General features: G+C 39.4%; 1 protein-coding gene across 2 annotated transcripts in view; it reads right to left on the bottom strand.

Annotated features, from left to right (window-relative positions):
* The window catches only part of LOC130915137 (sodium- and chloride-dependent transporter XTRP3A-like), a 54,615-nt gene that overhangs the window by 23,968 nt on the left and 13,467 nt on the right, over positions 1-17,180 (bottom strand). For both annotated transcript variants that reach the window (XM_057834932.1, XM_057834933.1), the window contains exons 3-7: positions 12,418-12,509; positions 12,087-12,314; positions 9,205-9,315; positions 8,835-9,076; positions 8,503-8,665 (exon numbers count right to left, since the gene is read on the bottom strand). In XM_057834932.1, coding sequence (XP_057690915.1) covers positions 8,503-8,665; positions 8,835-9,076; positions 9,205-9,315; positions 12,087-12,314; positions 12,418-12,509 — 836 coding nt within the window. The remainder of the gene's footprint in view (positions 1-8,502; positions 8,666-8,834; positions 9,077-9,204; positions 9,316-12,086; positions 12,315-12,417; positions 12,510-17,180) is intronic.

Genomic DNA, 17,180 nt, shown 5'->3' with positions numbered 1-17,180 from the left:
ATTTGTTTATTAGGACAATAAATCCTCAAGATGGCATTTACATTATTAACATTCTTTCTGGGAGAGGGATCCACGGATAGAAAGACTTGTAATTCTTAAAGGATAAATGTGACTTTGTATATTGTGACTAAATATTGCCATCTAGTGTATTTGTTGAGCTTTCAGTAAATGATACTGTAGCCATTTAACTTCTGCCCAAATGCATGATGGGAAGTGCGACCATGACTGTGCGCAGTGGTACCAATTGATATATCTTCTCTGCGTTGGGAAATAATATAGGGTGTTAGGACAAAGATCAATTACTACCTTTCTTCCCCACATTGCTTCCCACGATATTTTGTAATCATAGGGAGAGGGATTGTAAGGCTTTAGCCAATTAAAAAAAGGCTCCAAAGGCTGCCAAAATTCACTCTACTCATTTTAAGCTGCCTTTTAGCTCTATATATACTGTAGGTAAAACGACGCCATTACAGAATGAACGCGACAATGCGTGGGTGGGTCGTGCAGAGCATGCATTAATTGCGTTAAATATTTTAACGTGATAAATTTTTTAAAAAATTAATTACCGCCGTTAATGGGATAAATTTGATAACCCTACCTTAAGCCTAAACTAAAGACTCTGGATGAGTGTAACATATTATGTCTGTAACGTTAAATACAATTAGAAAACGATTTAATTTAAAAAATATATGTACAAAAAAAAGGCATGTCCGATATTTTTTTGCAGATTCCGATACTTTGAAAATGACGTGATCGTAGAGATGTCCCGATCGATCGGCATCCCGATCGATCAGGACATCTCTACTATTAACTGTCAATGGGACCCAATAAAGATTTGCTTCTGGGTTAGAGTGCAATATGAATGGAAGCCAATGGAGAATTTTGTTGGTCCAATATTGTTGACTATGGAATCCAATTATTCCACGGGGTACAATGCAATGATTCAGAAAAAACTTGGAAACGCCGCTCAGTTGGGGTTAGCATGTCGGCTAGCTGTCACGCCTCCTGCTTTGTTTACGCTCTTTCCTCTATCTTCGAAGCAGGGGGAGGGAAATGACAAAAGCCTGACTAACTCTGGTGGCATAAAATACCGTTTGGGAGGTTCAAGAAGTCAACAGTTTTTACCATTTTGCAGTAATTTTGCCTTGTCGTAATGAATAAATGCATTTTAAATATTTAAGATTCCCTTTAAGCCAAGTGAAAATAAGAGGGGATTTAAATAGTGGGTAAAAAAGGGAATTATATCAGTCAAATCAACCTGAGGAGCAACATTTGAAAGACAGCTGCAACAAGTGAATCATGATGAAACCGTTAAATCGTGATATTATATTTCTAAGAAAGGTTTTTTTTAAAGTATGAAAATCAAAGGAGAAAATCTCCAGGGAGATGTTGGGTGTAACCAACTGCTTATGAGGTCATATGTAGGGACTCAAATAAGAATTACGTACGTATATCTGAGCTAAAAATAACACTGACAGCAGATAAAAATTTGACTAATTGTATTAAAAGGGGATGGGAAATATGTAATGGATAGAAATGACAGCCAACCAATGTCTAAATATGTTCAAAGAACATCAGACAAGCACTACCTCACAGACATACAGTGCAGGGAGATTGCATGAAGAAATAAATATGTATGATTATCTGTCACTCCCCCCCCCAAAAAGCATAAACACTCCCAAAGAAAGACTACACAAGTTGAAGTAAATGTGGCGAATTGGAAGCGAATTATGGTTTTGTAAAAGGTTTTGGATCAAAACTAAGTACTAAGAGTACTTTGCCTGGTGCGTCAGTTTTTTCAGAAAACTTTTGGATGCGATAGCATTTAGTAACTGTTGGCCAATATCATTGACTCACATGGACCTGAACTTCAATAGCCATCTAAAGATTAGCACTAAATTGGAAAAACTGTCTATGCAATAATTTATAGTAGTAGCTTCATGCAATGGCAGGTTTTATGCTATTATTATACACTGCTGGCCGGTATTGGCACCAGGGGCGTTGCCGGCGTTACACGCTCTGCCAACCCAAAGAAAACTGGATGTAGTACTAACGGCAGTCTGGACACCGCATATGGTATCCCATTTATATTGTACTGCGTTGTTAAGTCCTCTTTCACCTTAAAAAAAAAAGTGGGCACTACACACACTTACGCATATTTTTATTTTTATTATTATTATTATTATTTTTACATTTTACCATAGTTTTCACCAGTTTTCACCTGGCTGTTGAGTTTGGTTTTGAAGCATTCTGAGGGGGTCAAAGTAGGGCTCAAAGCGTCGGCGGGACAAAGAATGACTGCTAGGAGGCACTACATTGTGTATTTGGAATTTTTCTTTACAAGGTATCAAAGATTGCACATGTCTTGACCTGCCTGCCAATTTTGATGCATTTTGAAGCATTCTAAGGTGGTCAAATTGAGCTCATAGGGGCTGTTGAACAAGGAATAACTATAATAATAATAGGGCTGTCAAAATTATCGCGTTACGGGCGGTGATTAACGTTAAAATATTTGACGCAATTAACGCACATGCCCCGCTCAAACAGATTAAAATGACAGCAGTGTAATGTCTGCTTGTTACTTGTTTTTTGGTGTTTGGTGCCCTCTGCTGGCGCTTGGGTCCAAATGATATTATGGGTTTCAGCACAATGCGTGAGCATGGTGTAATTATTGACATCAACAATGGCGAGCAACTAGCTTATTTTTTTGAGTGAAAATTTTACAAATTTTAATAAAAAGAAAACATTAAGAGGGGTTTTAATATAAAATTTCTATAACTTGTACTAACATTTATCTTTTATGAACTACAAGTCTTTCTATCCAAGAATCTCTTTAAGAGAATATTAATAATGTTAATGCCATCTTATTGATTTATTGTTATAATAAACAAATACAGTACTTATGTACCGTATGCTGAATGTATATATCCGTCTTGTGTCGTATTGTTCCATTCCAACAATAATTTACAGAAAAATATGGCATATTTTATAGATGATTTGAATTGCGATTAATTATGATTAATTAATTTATAAGCTATAATTTACTCGATTAAATAATTTAATCGTTTGACAGCCCTAAATGATAATAAAACCGAGGAACCACAATAGGTTACCTAAAAAACATTGTCACCTGCTTGTCCATACTGTTTAGTTATGGATGTGTTCTAAGTCAAATAAAATCAAATCAACTTTTATTTGTTCAGACCAAATCACAACAACAGTTATCTCAAGGAGAAAACAAAACATGTTTTAAGGTGCAGTAGACCTACGCTGGATCTTGACCTACTTGAGCATTGTAGCTTTTTTTTTTTTTTTTTTTTTTTGCCACCCCAGGTAAGACTAATGCCCACCCACACCTGGCATCCTGGTAACACCACTGATTGGCACCCCTGTAATTCTGTCAGATAATGCTCAATTTCTCCCAGAAAATCATTGCAATTACAAACGCATTGGTAGTAATATCTTCATTTATTTTGCTTGCAATGGAAAAAAAACAGAATGAAAAAAAAAAATCATGATCATTTAACACAAAACTCCCAAAATGGGCCGGACAAAAGTATTGGGACCCTCACCCTACTACTTGGTAGCACAACCTTCAGACAAAATAACTGCAAACATCCGCTTCCGGTATCCACCAATGAGTTTCTTACAATGCTCCACTGGAATTTTAGATCATTCTTCTTTGGCCAACTGCTCCAGGTCTCTGAGATTTAAAGGGCTGCCTTCTCCAAACTGCCATTTTCTGATCTCTCCACAGGTGTCCGATGGGATTCAGGTCTGGACTCATTGCTGGCCACTTTACAAGTCTCCAGTGCTTTCTCTCAAACCATTTTCTAGTGCTTTTTGAAGTCTGTTTTGGGTCATTGTCCTGCTGGAAGACCCATGACCTCTGAGGGAGACCCAGCTTTCTCACACTGGGCCCTACATTATACAGTGATACCTCAGCTCACGAACATAATTGGTTCCCAGAAAGTGTGTGTAAGGCGAAAAGTTCGTCTTCCGAACATTTATTTCCCATAAGAAACCATTAAAATGAGAATAATCCGTTCCCAGGTCCCCATAAAACATAATTTTCTACTAAATAAGCCTTAAAACTACACAAAAATATACCTTATTTTATGTATAATAAATGTGCTATTGTATTATAATTAAAGAAATAAACTGTACTGTATAATAAAGTCGTTTTATTTACCTTTGTGATGGTAGTTGATGGCTTGATGGAATGGAGTGGGAGGAGAAGGGAGGGAGGGAGTTACTGGTTGGAAGGAGAGTGTTACCGGCAAAGTGCGCAGTTAGCGTAGACTCCACTGCTGTGCCCCCCACATGCTTTTGGTTGTTAATAAAAGCCATCCGACGCCTCTGGGTGTTTGTATGCACGCCGCCACCTTTCTGGAGAGGAAATCGGGCGAACCGAAGACAACCGACGACGAGCCAACGTGACTCGCCGGTCCACTTCTCACTACGGTGGGAAGCTGAAAGCACCGCCAATTACCAGTCGAGGGCGAATTGGTAACACGAGTCACCTTCCATAAGGACTGTAGGTAACTCTTTTTCGGTCCCATAATAGCAAAAGTACACTCAATATGGTCCAAAATCTCTATCAAACACAAACCACGTCCGCACTCAACGAAAGTGAGGGGACGAACTGGGACGCCGTGAGCGTGCGTCAGCTTCTCGTGGCGCTTTTCGACCGTGTGAATTGGTTCGTCCGCCGAAAACTACTTCGTCAGCAGAGACTATATGCTCGCGAATTTAATGTTCTTGAGGCGAAAAGTTCGTGAGCTTAAGCGTTCGTGAGCCGAGGTATCACTGTACTCCAAAATTTGTTGGTAGTCTTCAGACTTCATAATGCCATGCACACGGGCAAGCGGTCCAGTGCCAGAGGCAGCAAAGCAACCCCAAAACATCAGGGAACCTCCGCCATGTTTGACTGTGGGGACCGTGTTCTTTTCTTTGAAGGCCTCGTTTTTTTCCGTGTAAACTCTATGTTGATGCTTTTTCCCCAAAAAGCTCTCCTTTTGTCTCATCTGACCAAAGAACATTCAAATTCAATTCAAATTCATTTTATTTGTACCCGGGGGGCAATTAAAAAGGCATAACCAGCAGCATGGCAGGACAAACAAACCACCAACAGTACAAAAACACACATAAAGTGCGACAGTAAAAATATCAAGTTACTGCCAAATAAAAAATGCTCTATGCATGATGTTAAAGTGCTATGTGCATTCAGTCCGTCAGTGGCAGTTGGGACAAGGCAGGGTCATTGTTCAGGAGCAGGACTGCTATGGGGACAAATGTGGCCCTCCTCCTTTGTGTTCTGCAGCGTGGGCATCGCAGCCTGCGACCTAATGGGAGCCACTCGAACACTGAGTGTAGTGCATGTGAGGGGTTGTGCAGGATCCTGTGAGCAAAGCGGATGGTCTGTTGTTCGCAAAAAGCAGGTAGAGTTCTAACTTGGTGGCCGATGATTTTAGAACAGACCTTGGTGACGGTGAGTAGATGTGTGCGCGATCTGGCAGGGTGATGGAATGAAACCAGGAGACGAATGGGAATGTTAAGATGCTCTCAATGAAGGTGTGATAGAAGGTGAGGAGAATTTCTTTATTAACTCCAAATGATGTCAGCTTTCTGAGTAGATATTGCCTCCGATGGCACTTCCTGAGGATCTCCTGAGTGTTAGAGGAAAATCTCAGAAGATTGTACCCAAATATCTATATCCCACCACCTCCACAGGCTCCCCCTGAATGTTGGTAGTGATGTCCTCTGCCAGTTGTCTCTGCTTGCTGGAGAAAATTACAATCACCTCTTTGGTCTTGGTAGGGTTAAGCTGGAGACAAGCGCCCTCACACCAGGTGATGAAGTCCTGCATACCAGAGCTGCGATGAAGATTGAGGGCAGAAAGCAGAGAGATTCTTCCAAAACGTTTTTGGCTTTCCCAGGTAAGTTTTGGCAAGCTCCAGCCAGGCTTTTTTTATGTCTCTGGGTCAGAAGTGGCGTCTTCCTGGGTATCCTACCAAAGAGTCCCTTTTCATTCAGACACTGACGGATAGTATGGGTTGACACTGTTGTACCCTTGGACTGCAGGACAGCTTGAACTTGTTTAGATGTTAGTCGATGTTCTTCAGCCACCAAACGCACAATCTTTCCTTGAAATCTCTCGTCAATTTTTCTTTTCCATCCACATCTAGGGAGGTTAGCCACAGTGCCATGGGCTTGACACTTATTGATGACACTGCACACGGTAGACACAGGAACATTCAGGTCTTTGGAGATGGACTTGTAGCCTTGAAATTGCCCATGATTCCTCACAAATTTGCTTCTCAAGTCCTCAGACAGTTATTTGGTCTTCTGTCTTTTCTCCATGCTCAATGTGGTACACACAATGACACAGGACAGAGGTTGGGTCAACTTTAGTCCATTTCAACTGGCTGCAAGTGTGATTAAGGCCATGTCCACACGTAGCAGGGTTTTTAAAAAACGAGGATTCTGCCCTAATACGTCGGGGAAAAATAATTGCATCCACACCTGCAAGTTTGTGTAGAAAAAAAAAGTAAAAACTTCCACAGGCAGCCGCTTTCATTCATTTTTAAGTACATTCAAAACAATAAAATAATTGTCCAAAATGCCCACTATTCAATAAGAAGCACAGCAAGAGTTTGTAATAAAAAAATGGAAGCAAAAAACCGCATATTTAATATACTCCAAATGTAAAAATTGGTCTCATGTGTGACTTGAGGACAAAATTTGTCGCAGCCAGTGACGTGTGACGTAAATCTTCGGTTATCAGTGTCCACATGATGGAGCCACAAACGCAGAATTCGCAAATCTTCACCTTCCCCATCGTTTTTAAGAACCCTGGTTTAATTCTGCGTGCGCGTGTGGATGATAGGTCAAACCGTAGAAAAATATCTTCTTTTTGCTAAATACCCTGCTACGTGTGGACATGGCCTTAATTTTTGCCACCACCTGTTTTGTGCCACAGGTAAGTAACAGATGCTGTTAATTATACAAATTAGAGAAGTATAACGTGATTTTTCAAAGGGTGCTAATACGTTTGTCCTGCCCATTTTTGGAGTTTTGTATAAAATGATCATGATTTAATTTTTTCCATTCTCTTTTGTGTTTATTCATTGCGAGCAAAATAAATGAAGATATTACTACCAAAGCATGTGTAATTGCAATCATTTTTTGGGAGAAATGGACCATTATCTGACAGAATTGCAGGGGTGCCAATACTTTTGGCCAGCAGTGTAAATCTTATGCTCAATTTAATTGAAGTCCGTTGCAATTAATCAAGAATGCTGCTGCCAGAGTCCTTACGAATGCTGTTCAAGAAAACTGGACCATATTCAAGTCATAAAACATCTACAGTTTAGGGTGGCCATTTCCACAACACCAAAAAGACATTTTAGGACATTTCATGAGGAACAAAAAATGAGGGAGAGGTGGCATTTAGTTATTATGTACTTCAACTGCTGAACTAACAACCTGAAGATTTGAGGTGTGCTAAAACTGTCAGATCATTCAAATCAGAACCAAAAACAATATTGTTGATGGCAATGTACTCCGAACCCAATTATTTGCTGTAAATTGATACCCTTACTTTTCAAATATGCAATGTATGACTTGTACTTTTGATCATTTTAATGTGTTTACTTTATTGTGTTGCTGTTTTTAATGTGATGTTAAGCAATTTGAATTACCTAGTGTTGAATGGTTCTATACAAATAAATGTCCCAGTCGCTTTAGAATGACAAATGACTAGACCCAAGAATTCTAAGTCCTTTACCGCCACAGAGAACTGGGTTACATTGAACAACAACTCATAAGAGCGCAATTGTTTGCAGCCACCACTATTTTCCAAGAGGATTGTGGCGTTCATAATCCATTCAAACAATTTCTATACTGCTTCTCGCACAGGTGTCAAACTCAAGGCCCAAAGGCCAGATCTGGCCCGCCACAACAGTAGTATTTATTTGTTTGTTTGTTTGTTTTCGGAGTAATTTTTAAAAAATGTTACGGAGGAAAACAGAAAGAATATCTACTGTCCCACGCCCCTCTTTATTTTTTTAAAAAATTTAAGTAACATGAATAGATATGACATGAAATAAATATACAGTACAATAATCTGTGTTATTAAGAGGTTCAAAAAGAGTATTTTGACCATTTTTAGGTCAACAATGTATCGAAACGATTTATCGACTATCAAAATAGTTGTCAAATCCTTTGATTAGATGATTAATAACAGATTCCTAGTTGACAGACACCAAATGAAGCCATAACTACAATGTGGCGCTTCCCTCCACAAAGATGCATTATGGTTTATCCTCATCTGGATGGCAGGTGAGCTCGAGCCTGACAATACAGCCTGCCAGTCAAAATGACATTCATCACTGTCTTGTGTGTACAGTATGTGAATGAATAGTCAAGATCATGCTAGCACAAATGAGTAAAAAAAAAAAACTGATTAGCTCAAGAAGAGTGGAATGAAGAAATACATACTGTGTCGAGTTCACTCGTTAAGTCACACTCTTCCAGTTTATTGCCAAGCTCAGCGATCTGCTCCGGGTATGTTGCATTGAGTTTTTGAACCCATTCAAACACATTGTCCATGTTAATAGTGTCCTCTGCGAGATTAAAAGTATTCAGCAGCAATATGCGTGTCCTGCAAGAGGGGAGAGTAGCACTGTTCATTCTTTCAATAGACAGTTGCCAAGTTTTGCAAACCACTGTATTATATGTTTTACACAACATACAGTACTAACATGATTCGATTTTGGGTCATTAAGATTCGTTTGGATCATTACTCATGTACAAAAGTGAGCAAAACTCACCTCTCCAGGCAGTTTTCATAGTTAACTGTTGCTTTAAAGCCATATATAGAAAAGGTGACGATGGAAGCAAAAATGGATGTTCCACTGTTGATGATAGAGACAATGATGGCCTGATACTCAAAATTATTGTTGTACTGGTTGTAGCTGGAAAATGCTATCAGTGACCCAAATCCCAAACCCAGAGAATAAAAAATCTGCGTGGCAGCATTTATCCATGCAGTGGGATTGGCCAGCTCTTCCAACTAAAAGCAGGGACACACATGGGTAAACAGCACATTAATTTGTGTGTTCTCCTTGGCCTTTTACTGAGGAAAAAAAAAACATTTAATATTGCACTGTTGTAATAATGGCATAATTCCTAAATCCTTACCTTGGGGGTGAACATGTATGCTATACCATTGATGGCACCAGGAAGAGTTAAACCCCTAATGAGGTAGATAACCAACACCACATAGGGAAATGTAGCAGTGAAGTAAACCACCTACGGACATAAACAAACAGTGTTTTGCTCTAAATTAGTTCTGTCAATCTTTAAATGATTAACTCAGCATTTTCTGCATTTTTATTTATTTATTTATTCTTTAAAAGTCCAATTCAAAACCACTCCAGGCCTCACCCTTCAAGGGACCGCGCCGAGTGATGACAGGGCTAGCGTTTTTATAGTTCTAATGCCAATGAGAAAGTTCATCTCAGCCTCTGGGCCCAGCGCCATGGAATTTCACACGATGCAAAAGTACTTGCCGGTGGTGAAAATGTAAACAATAAATTCCTATGTCCTGTTATCACTATTTTGAAAAGGAGAATCAAATGTGTACAGAAAAGGGAGGAGCCACTTCTGTGCATAAGTAAGAGAAATGTAATAGAACAGCAATGTGTTTAGTTTAGGGATGTCCCAATCGCAAGTTTTTGAACACGAGTCCACGCCACCTGACTTTGAGAATCTGCCGCCATCGAGTCCCGATCCAATACCAACAAAAATTATTAATTATTTGAACAAAAGTTCCAAACATGTTACAGTACTGTACTTTTTACAGTACTTCCTCTTCTGCTTTTCCAGGAGTGTTGCGGATTATAAGACGTTTATAAAGTGCAGAAAATAATTATTTGAACACCCTTCTATCTAGCAAATTCCCCCACTTAGAAATCATGGAGGAGTCTGAAATTGTCATTGTGGCTGCATGTTCAGTTAGAGAGATATAATCTAAAAAAAAAAAATCCAGAAATCACAATGCATGATTTTTTAACAATTTGTGTGATACAGCTGCAAACAGTATTTGAACACCTGTCTATCAGCAAGAATTCTGACCCTGAAAGACCTCTTAGTCCGCCTAATAAAAATCCATCTCCATGTATTATTCTGCATCGGATGCACTTGGTTGAGGTCGATGGCAGCATAAAGACACCCGTCCACCCCATACAATCAGTAGGACTCAAACTTGTAACATAGTCGAGACCAAAGAGCTGTCCAAAGACACCAGAGACAAAATTGTTCACCTCCACATGACTGGAATGGGCTACGGCAATTGCCAAGCAGTTAGGCGAAAAAAGGTCCACTGTTGGAACAATCATTAGAAAATGGAAGAAGCTAAACATGATGGTCAATCCCAATCGGAGTGGAGCCCCATGTAAGATATAACCTCATGGGGTCTCAATCATCCTAAGGAAGGTGAGGAATCAGTCCAGAACTACACGAGAGGAGTTGGTCAATGACCTGAAAAGAACTGGGACCACCGTTACCGAGGTTACTGTTGGTAATACACTAAGACATCATGGTTTGAAATCATGCATGGCACGGAAGGTTCCCCTGCTTAAACCATCACATGTCAAAGCCCATCCTAAGTTTGCCTATGACCATTTGAATGATGCAGAGGAATCATGGGAGTTTTGTGGTCAGATGAGAGTGAAATAGAACTTTATGGTCATAACTCCACTAACCGTGTTTGGAGGAAGAAGAAGAATGATGAGTACTATCTCAAAAACACCACTCCTACTGTGAAGCATGGGGGTGGTAGCATCATACATTACAGGTGTTTTTCCGCACATGGGACAGGATGAGTGCACTGTATTAAAGAGAGGATGACTGGGGCCCTGTATTGTGAGGTTTTGGAGAACAACCTCCTTCCCTCAGTCAGTGCATTGAAGATGGTTTGTGCCTGGGTCTTCCAACATGACAATGACCCTAAGCATACAACCAGGAAAACCAAGGAGTCGCTCCGTAAGAAGCATCTTTTGTCCAATGGCAAGCATTGCCTAGCCGGTCTCCAGACCTAAACCCAATAGAAAACCTTTGGAGGGAGGGGTTATTCATTCATCTTCTGAACCGCTTATCCTAACGAGAGTCGCAGGGGTGCTGGAGCCTATGCCAGCTAACTCCAGGCAGAAGGCGGAGTACACCCTAAACAGCTTACCAGCCAGTCGTAGGACACATATAGACTACCAACCATTCAGGCACACACTCACACCTACGGACAATTTGGAGTGTTTTATCAGCCAATGCCATGCATGGATGTGGCAGGAAATCCAAGATACCATTACAGGCACAGGAAAAACATACAAACTCTGGTCTTACTTACATAAATTCATGATTAGTGCAAAACTGTCACTCAATAATAACAATATGCTAGGTGTCAATCACGTTGTCTAAACAAACACGACGGATTGAACCCACAATCTCAGAACAGTAAGATGGACGTGTTAACCGCTGTCCCACTGTGCCGCCTTAACAATGTGAATTATTTTAAAACAGTAATGTAAAAAAAAATGCTTGTCTTCATAAAAGGCTTCATTGAGTAAGTCCACTCAAATCCACCCACCCTTTGACGCTCAAGAGAACAGCCTCTCACTTAAACAATAAGTTGCCACAACACACTTATGACTGGGCTGCAGGTTTAACGATGATGAACACATTTGTGCCTTTGATCGTGCAAGATCAAAGCTACAAACCTGTCAATCATCATTAACTTAAGTACCAAACATCAGCTACACTGGACACTTGGGTCGCACTGCTTAGCAGGAGGGAAAGTGTGGCGCTGTACGAGTATGAACCAGAAAAACAAACATATTTTTCAAATTAAAAACCCAATCTTTTGCACCCGATTCCAATCCTCTGAAAAATGGCATGATCGGCCTGATTTCCGATCACGTAATCGGATTGGGACAGCCCTAGGTTAATTCTTGTGAATAAATGGAAATATCTATCTACATTGTTTAACAGTAGTTCTCTTATTATTACGCTTTGCAAACTTGTCTTACCTTGCCAGATGACTTTACTCCATGGATAACGAAGAGGTAGGTAATCACCCAAGCCAGCAGGAAACACAAAGCCTGGCTTGTTCGAATGCCTCCATTCTCTTCAATTGAAGAAGCAATGTTCAGTGTTTCTCTAAAAAAGAAATACTGGGTTGGAGAAGCCTTTTGGCATTCCTCTACAGGGCCTGTCAGGTTAGCATTAACCGGGCAATTTGACCAGGGCAGAACAGACTGTAAAAACAAAGCAGAGAAAAGTTTTTGTAAACGCACAAATGACCACCGAATTTCCTATAGACTGTTATCATATTAGGAAAGGTGAGATTTAGTAGCTCACTTGAAATGAATTAAAGAGGTACCAGAAGCTCCATGCATTGATGATGTTGTAGTAGAGGCAGATATAAATGGATGCCACAACACTGGCAAGACCTGAAATGAAAGAGTTAAAATTATTTCCTTTTGTTTTTAACATCTAACGCCTCTTTCAGACTCATATCCCACTAAATTCCCGTGTAAGGTGATGTGTTTACCCGTGTAAGGCTTTCAGACATGGGGAGATGTACCGGGAATTACCCGGGTTGCACACTTTCAGACTTGTCCCATGTTGGCGACTCGCCGCTCTCTGTACGGGGATGGCGGGGCCCGGGACTTTATAATCCGGACATGATGTCATTTTTGGTTGGCATTGGCAACAAAATAAACCAAAGTCCATTTCCACTGATGGACGATGGACTGTCTCTTCCTCGGCTCTAAGATCCAGTATCAATTTAATTTTGTTATGTTTCCGGTTTAAAATTTGCTATCTTTCCAGTTTGTTATGTGGATAATTTCGATGTTTGTTTACCGCCTTTCATCTTACCGCAAAGAAAAAGGAAATGACGATAGGGCCACCATTTACGTTACATACATCAGCCTTAGCGCTGTGACCTGGGAATCAAACGGCTGCTTCCACACATGGCGCGTCCAGGGTAAGTCCTGGACTTTATACTAGGACGCGACCTAGTTAATGTCCGTGTCATCTCCGTGTCAGACGACCTGGGAAATTGCTTTCAGATAAAAGGGCTACCCAGGATTTAACCGTAATTCAGTGTATGTCAGAAAGGGGCTAGAAGGGGATAAAGGTAGGAACCTCTGGGTACCTCACAATACGTTAAACGATACAAGGCTCACGATAACGATCATCTCACAATATGGCAATATAACAATTATCGATACATCGTAGAGGTGTGCATCGGCACTGCCCTCACGATTCGATTCGATTATGATTCGGAGGGCCACGATTCGATTCGATTCAATTCGATTCAGAGGGTCACGATTCGATTCGGTTCGATTCGATTCGGCAATGCATTGCGATGCATTAAAGCCTGGGATGCATTAAAATTCTAAAGCAAAGCATATTTTTCGTGAATCATGAGGCAACACAAGCAGTCAGACATTAAACAACTTTTTATTGGCTCTTGTCTCACTCCTGGTTGAAGTCAAATGAAAATACTTTCAGATATATACTGTATATTAAAAAAAACAAAAAACAGATCACAGCATTTAATTAGTGCTTTGAAAGAGACCAGGGCTTCCTCTTTTTTTACACACAGTAGCAGCCTTTCACACAGTGCAACATCTGAACTGTGCAAAATCAGTAATAACAGTCATTGTATTTTAGTCACAACGGCCCATCAATAAAAATATTTAAGTAAATATTAAAGAAAATGATAAAGAAAATGTTGTAGTGCAGCAGCATCTTTATCGCAATATCAATCCAGGGATCAGTTCAGTTGCAAACAAAAAATCAACTAAATCGCAATGTAGAACAAAAATAAAATGTAGGCCTAGCCCACTATATATGTGCAATAGAGGTTAGATCGGGCCTAAAAAATCCAGCCCGACCCAACACGGCCGGCTGGTATTGAAGCCCGACCCGGCCCGAGCCCGATCAATTAACTAGATTTGCAGGCCAAGCCCGAAAAACCCGATTTTTTTTTGTTTTTGTTTTTTTTGGGAGTGACGCGGAAAAAAAAAACGCAGCAGCAGCAATTTATTTTCATTTCTTCGAGTTGGCAGAAAAAACGCAAGTTTTCTTAATGTTTAAATAGTCTACATATTTTTATGATCATTATAAAAGCATTTACCCAACCAAATAACGCCGGGAAAGTTTAATATTAAAAAAAAAAAAAAAAAAAAAAAAACATGCGGTTTTGCAGACACACAGAGGAGAAGATTCAAAAGGATCACATTTGTGTTGCCTTTGTGTGCATAAATAAAAGTGTCTTTCGTAACGAATTCTCAGTTGGCAGAAAAAAACGCAAGTTTTCTTAATGTTTCAATAGTCTACATATTTTTATGATCATTGTACTGTAAAAGCATTTACACAACGAAATAACGCTGGGAAAGTTTAATATAAAAAAAAAACATGCGTGTTCATGTGCGTGCACGAGCAAATCCAATTTTTTTTTTTTTTTTTTTTTTCATAAGCGGCCCGACCCGACCCAACCCGAACGTGAATGCTTAACATTCCCGAATACCCGAATTTCGGGTAAAAATATTAATCGGGTTCGGGCACAAGAGCTAACCTCTAAGAGATAGGACATAACAATGGCTGAAGCGGAGAAAGAGGGAGCGAGAAAGATTATTGATGCACCTAAGACATTGAAAGCAGACATCTGGAGACATTTTGGCTTCTACGAGGTTGGTGGGAAACTTGACCAGAGTTATGCAGTGTGTAAAAAATGAAACATGAGAATAATAATACAAATGGGGAAACCAAATCCGTTGCATCACCGGAATTGCGCAGGGAAGATTTTTGAACTTATATATTTTAAAACGCGCTGAATCGATTCGGCTTGTTGCCCGCATCGAATCGACTCGTCCATGCCCCGCATCGGGATGCATCGCCGCATCGATTATTGTTGACACCACTAATACATCGCTTAGGAAATAATTCTACAAAATTTTACTAGACAAGTAATAAACAGAAAAACAGTGGAGCAATGTAACAAAGTAAAAATACTTCATTACTGTACTTAAGTACATTTTTGTGTATCTGTACTTTACTACGTTTTTACTAATAGAATAGAATAGAATAACACATGACTTTCTTTGTATGTTTTTTCTCTTATTATGAATTAAAAGTTTCGTTTTCATGCCTGCGGCACGAATCAATAAGCCCCGTGCAACTATACCGTAATTCCCTGTAACTCTGAATTGTGAATTTAAATGGTTCAACTATACTCTTTATGTATCAGGCAGTTAACCACGGTGAACTACTCTGTAAACAAGTTGAAGTAGCAGATTAATTGCCGTCTTTTAGCTGACTATGACTACAATGACAATTAAATGCGATTTGAGTAAGAGGCTCTCACTCAAGAGCTTTGTCTCATATTGCGTTAACATGATATGTGGTATTTGAACTGATGCTATTTATTGTGATTTGTTTATCTGACTAAAATGAATAGAACCAATCTGTATGAATGAATTGCCTATCTTTGGGACATAACCTCAAAAATTTTGTATGTGTGCTCAATATAATTTCCAGCTGTTTTATAAGCATTTGATTTGTTATTGCAGTCCCTGTAATCTGTAACAAGTTGTATTATTTTCTATTTCTAGTTGACTCAAATGGCAATAGTCTTGCAAATGCATATTAGAAAGTTATTTGCTCGCAGGAAGGATAAATCAGCAACGATGAAATAGAGAGGTAAGTTCGGCAACTTAAACCACTTTTAGGTCACGACTCACAACCTACCAGTTGAGAATCACAAAGTAGAGCAGCAGAGTGAAGGAAGAAGTGAAGGAGAGATGGAAGTTGATGAGCAGAGGTGAATTCACTATCAACAAGGGATGTCCCAATTTTGATTTTGAATAGTGATTGCTGAAAAACAAAAAACTACTTTTTTACAGAAACTTGTATTCTGGTTTGATTCTATATAGTTTAAAGCGCAATTTCTGACTTTTTATAATACAAAGTGCTAAAAAAAATTTCGGTCTTGTGACGCCCCTGATGTCACACCCAGAATGAGTTGCAAATGTTTGCAGTCTGCTAGCATGCTATCAATAAACGGAGTTTGACTTTTGGGGTAGGGGGGCACAACATGTTGATGACCCAGAAACGCAGTGTCAGCAATAAAATTAACTTACAAGAATATTTGTAAGTTGACAATGAGCATTTTTTGTTTCCCATCATTCTTGAGGGGAATTCTAAATCAGGCTGTTTAGGCAATACTTTTCGGCAAGATCGTCATCCATTTAATATGGCACGCCCGCCAGTGTCGTGCCAATGTAGTTACCCCAGTCAAAAATTGGTAGATTTACGTCTTTATTATTCAAACAAAAGAAAGTTGCTTCAATTAAAATTAGGGCTGTCAAAATTATCGCGTTAACGCGTGGTAATTAATTTTTTAAATTAATCACGTTAAAATATTTGACGCAATTAACGCACAGGTCCCGCTCCGAAAGTATTCTGCCTTTTGGTAAGTTTTACAGCAAGGCTTTTTGCGCTGTCCAACAGTGAACTCTTGTGGTCGCTTTGCGACATGGTTTATTATTTTCTTCTTTTCTTTCTTCATTATGGCTGCACGACGTCTCGGGCTGATAATGTTGTGCTTATATGATCCTTAGACAAGATTTGTCCGTAAGTATGGTTGTTGTAAAGAATGTACATATTATGTTAGTGAGCGAAATGTTATATTTTTTGTATGAGACGCTTTTTGTTTATGTTTAGTGAACCTGTATAGCGTGCTAAGCTAACGTTGTTGCTAATGCAATGCTTGTGTACTTTTATTTTGTAGTTTTACGACGGTCTAAAGAGGACAATGGTTTGAGGCCATTTTTTTAATAAATCAGATGAAAAAGGAAGAAGTCTAATTATTAAGGCGTCGTTCACTAGCTGTCTAGCTTTGGAAAAAGTAGACGCTTCGGAGTGAGGACAGCATAGACAGATTTAAATGACAGTAGAGTGAAATGCCCATTACAGTCCTTATGTACCGTATGTTGAATGTATATATCCATCTTGTGTCTTATCTTTCCATTCCAACAAATTATTATACAGAATATATATATAATTTACAGAAAAATATAGCATATTTTATAGATGGTTTGAATTGCGAT

The sequence above is a fragment of the Corythoichthys intestinalis genome, chromosome 4 (genome assembly GCF_030265065.1).
Source record: "Corythoichthys intestinalis isolate RoL2023-P3 chromosome 4, ASM3026506v1, whole genome shotgun sequence".
Lineage (NCBI taxonomy): Eukaryota > Metazoa > Chordata > Actinopteri > Syngnathiformes > Syngnathidae > Corythoichthys > Corythoichthys intestinalis.
The sequence above is the reverse complement of the archived record's forward strand: the minus strand, read 5'-3'. Positions and strand labels throughout refer to the sequence as shown.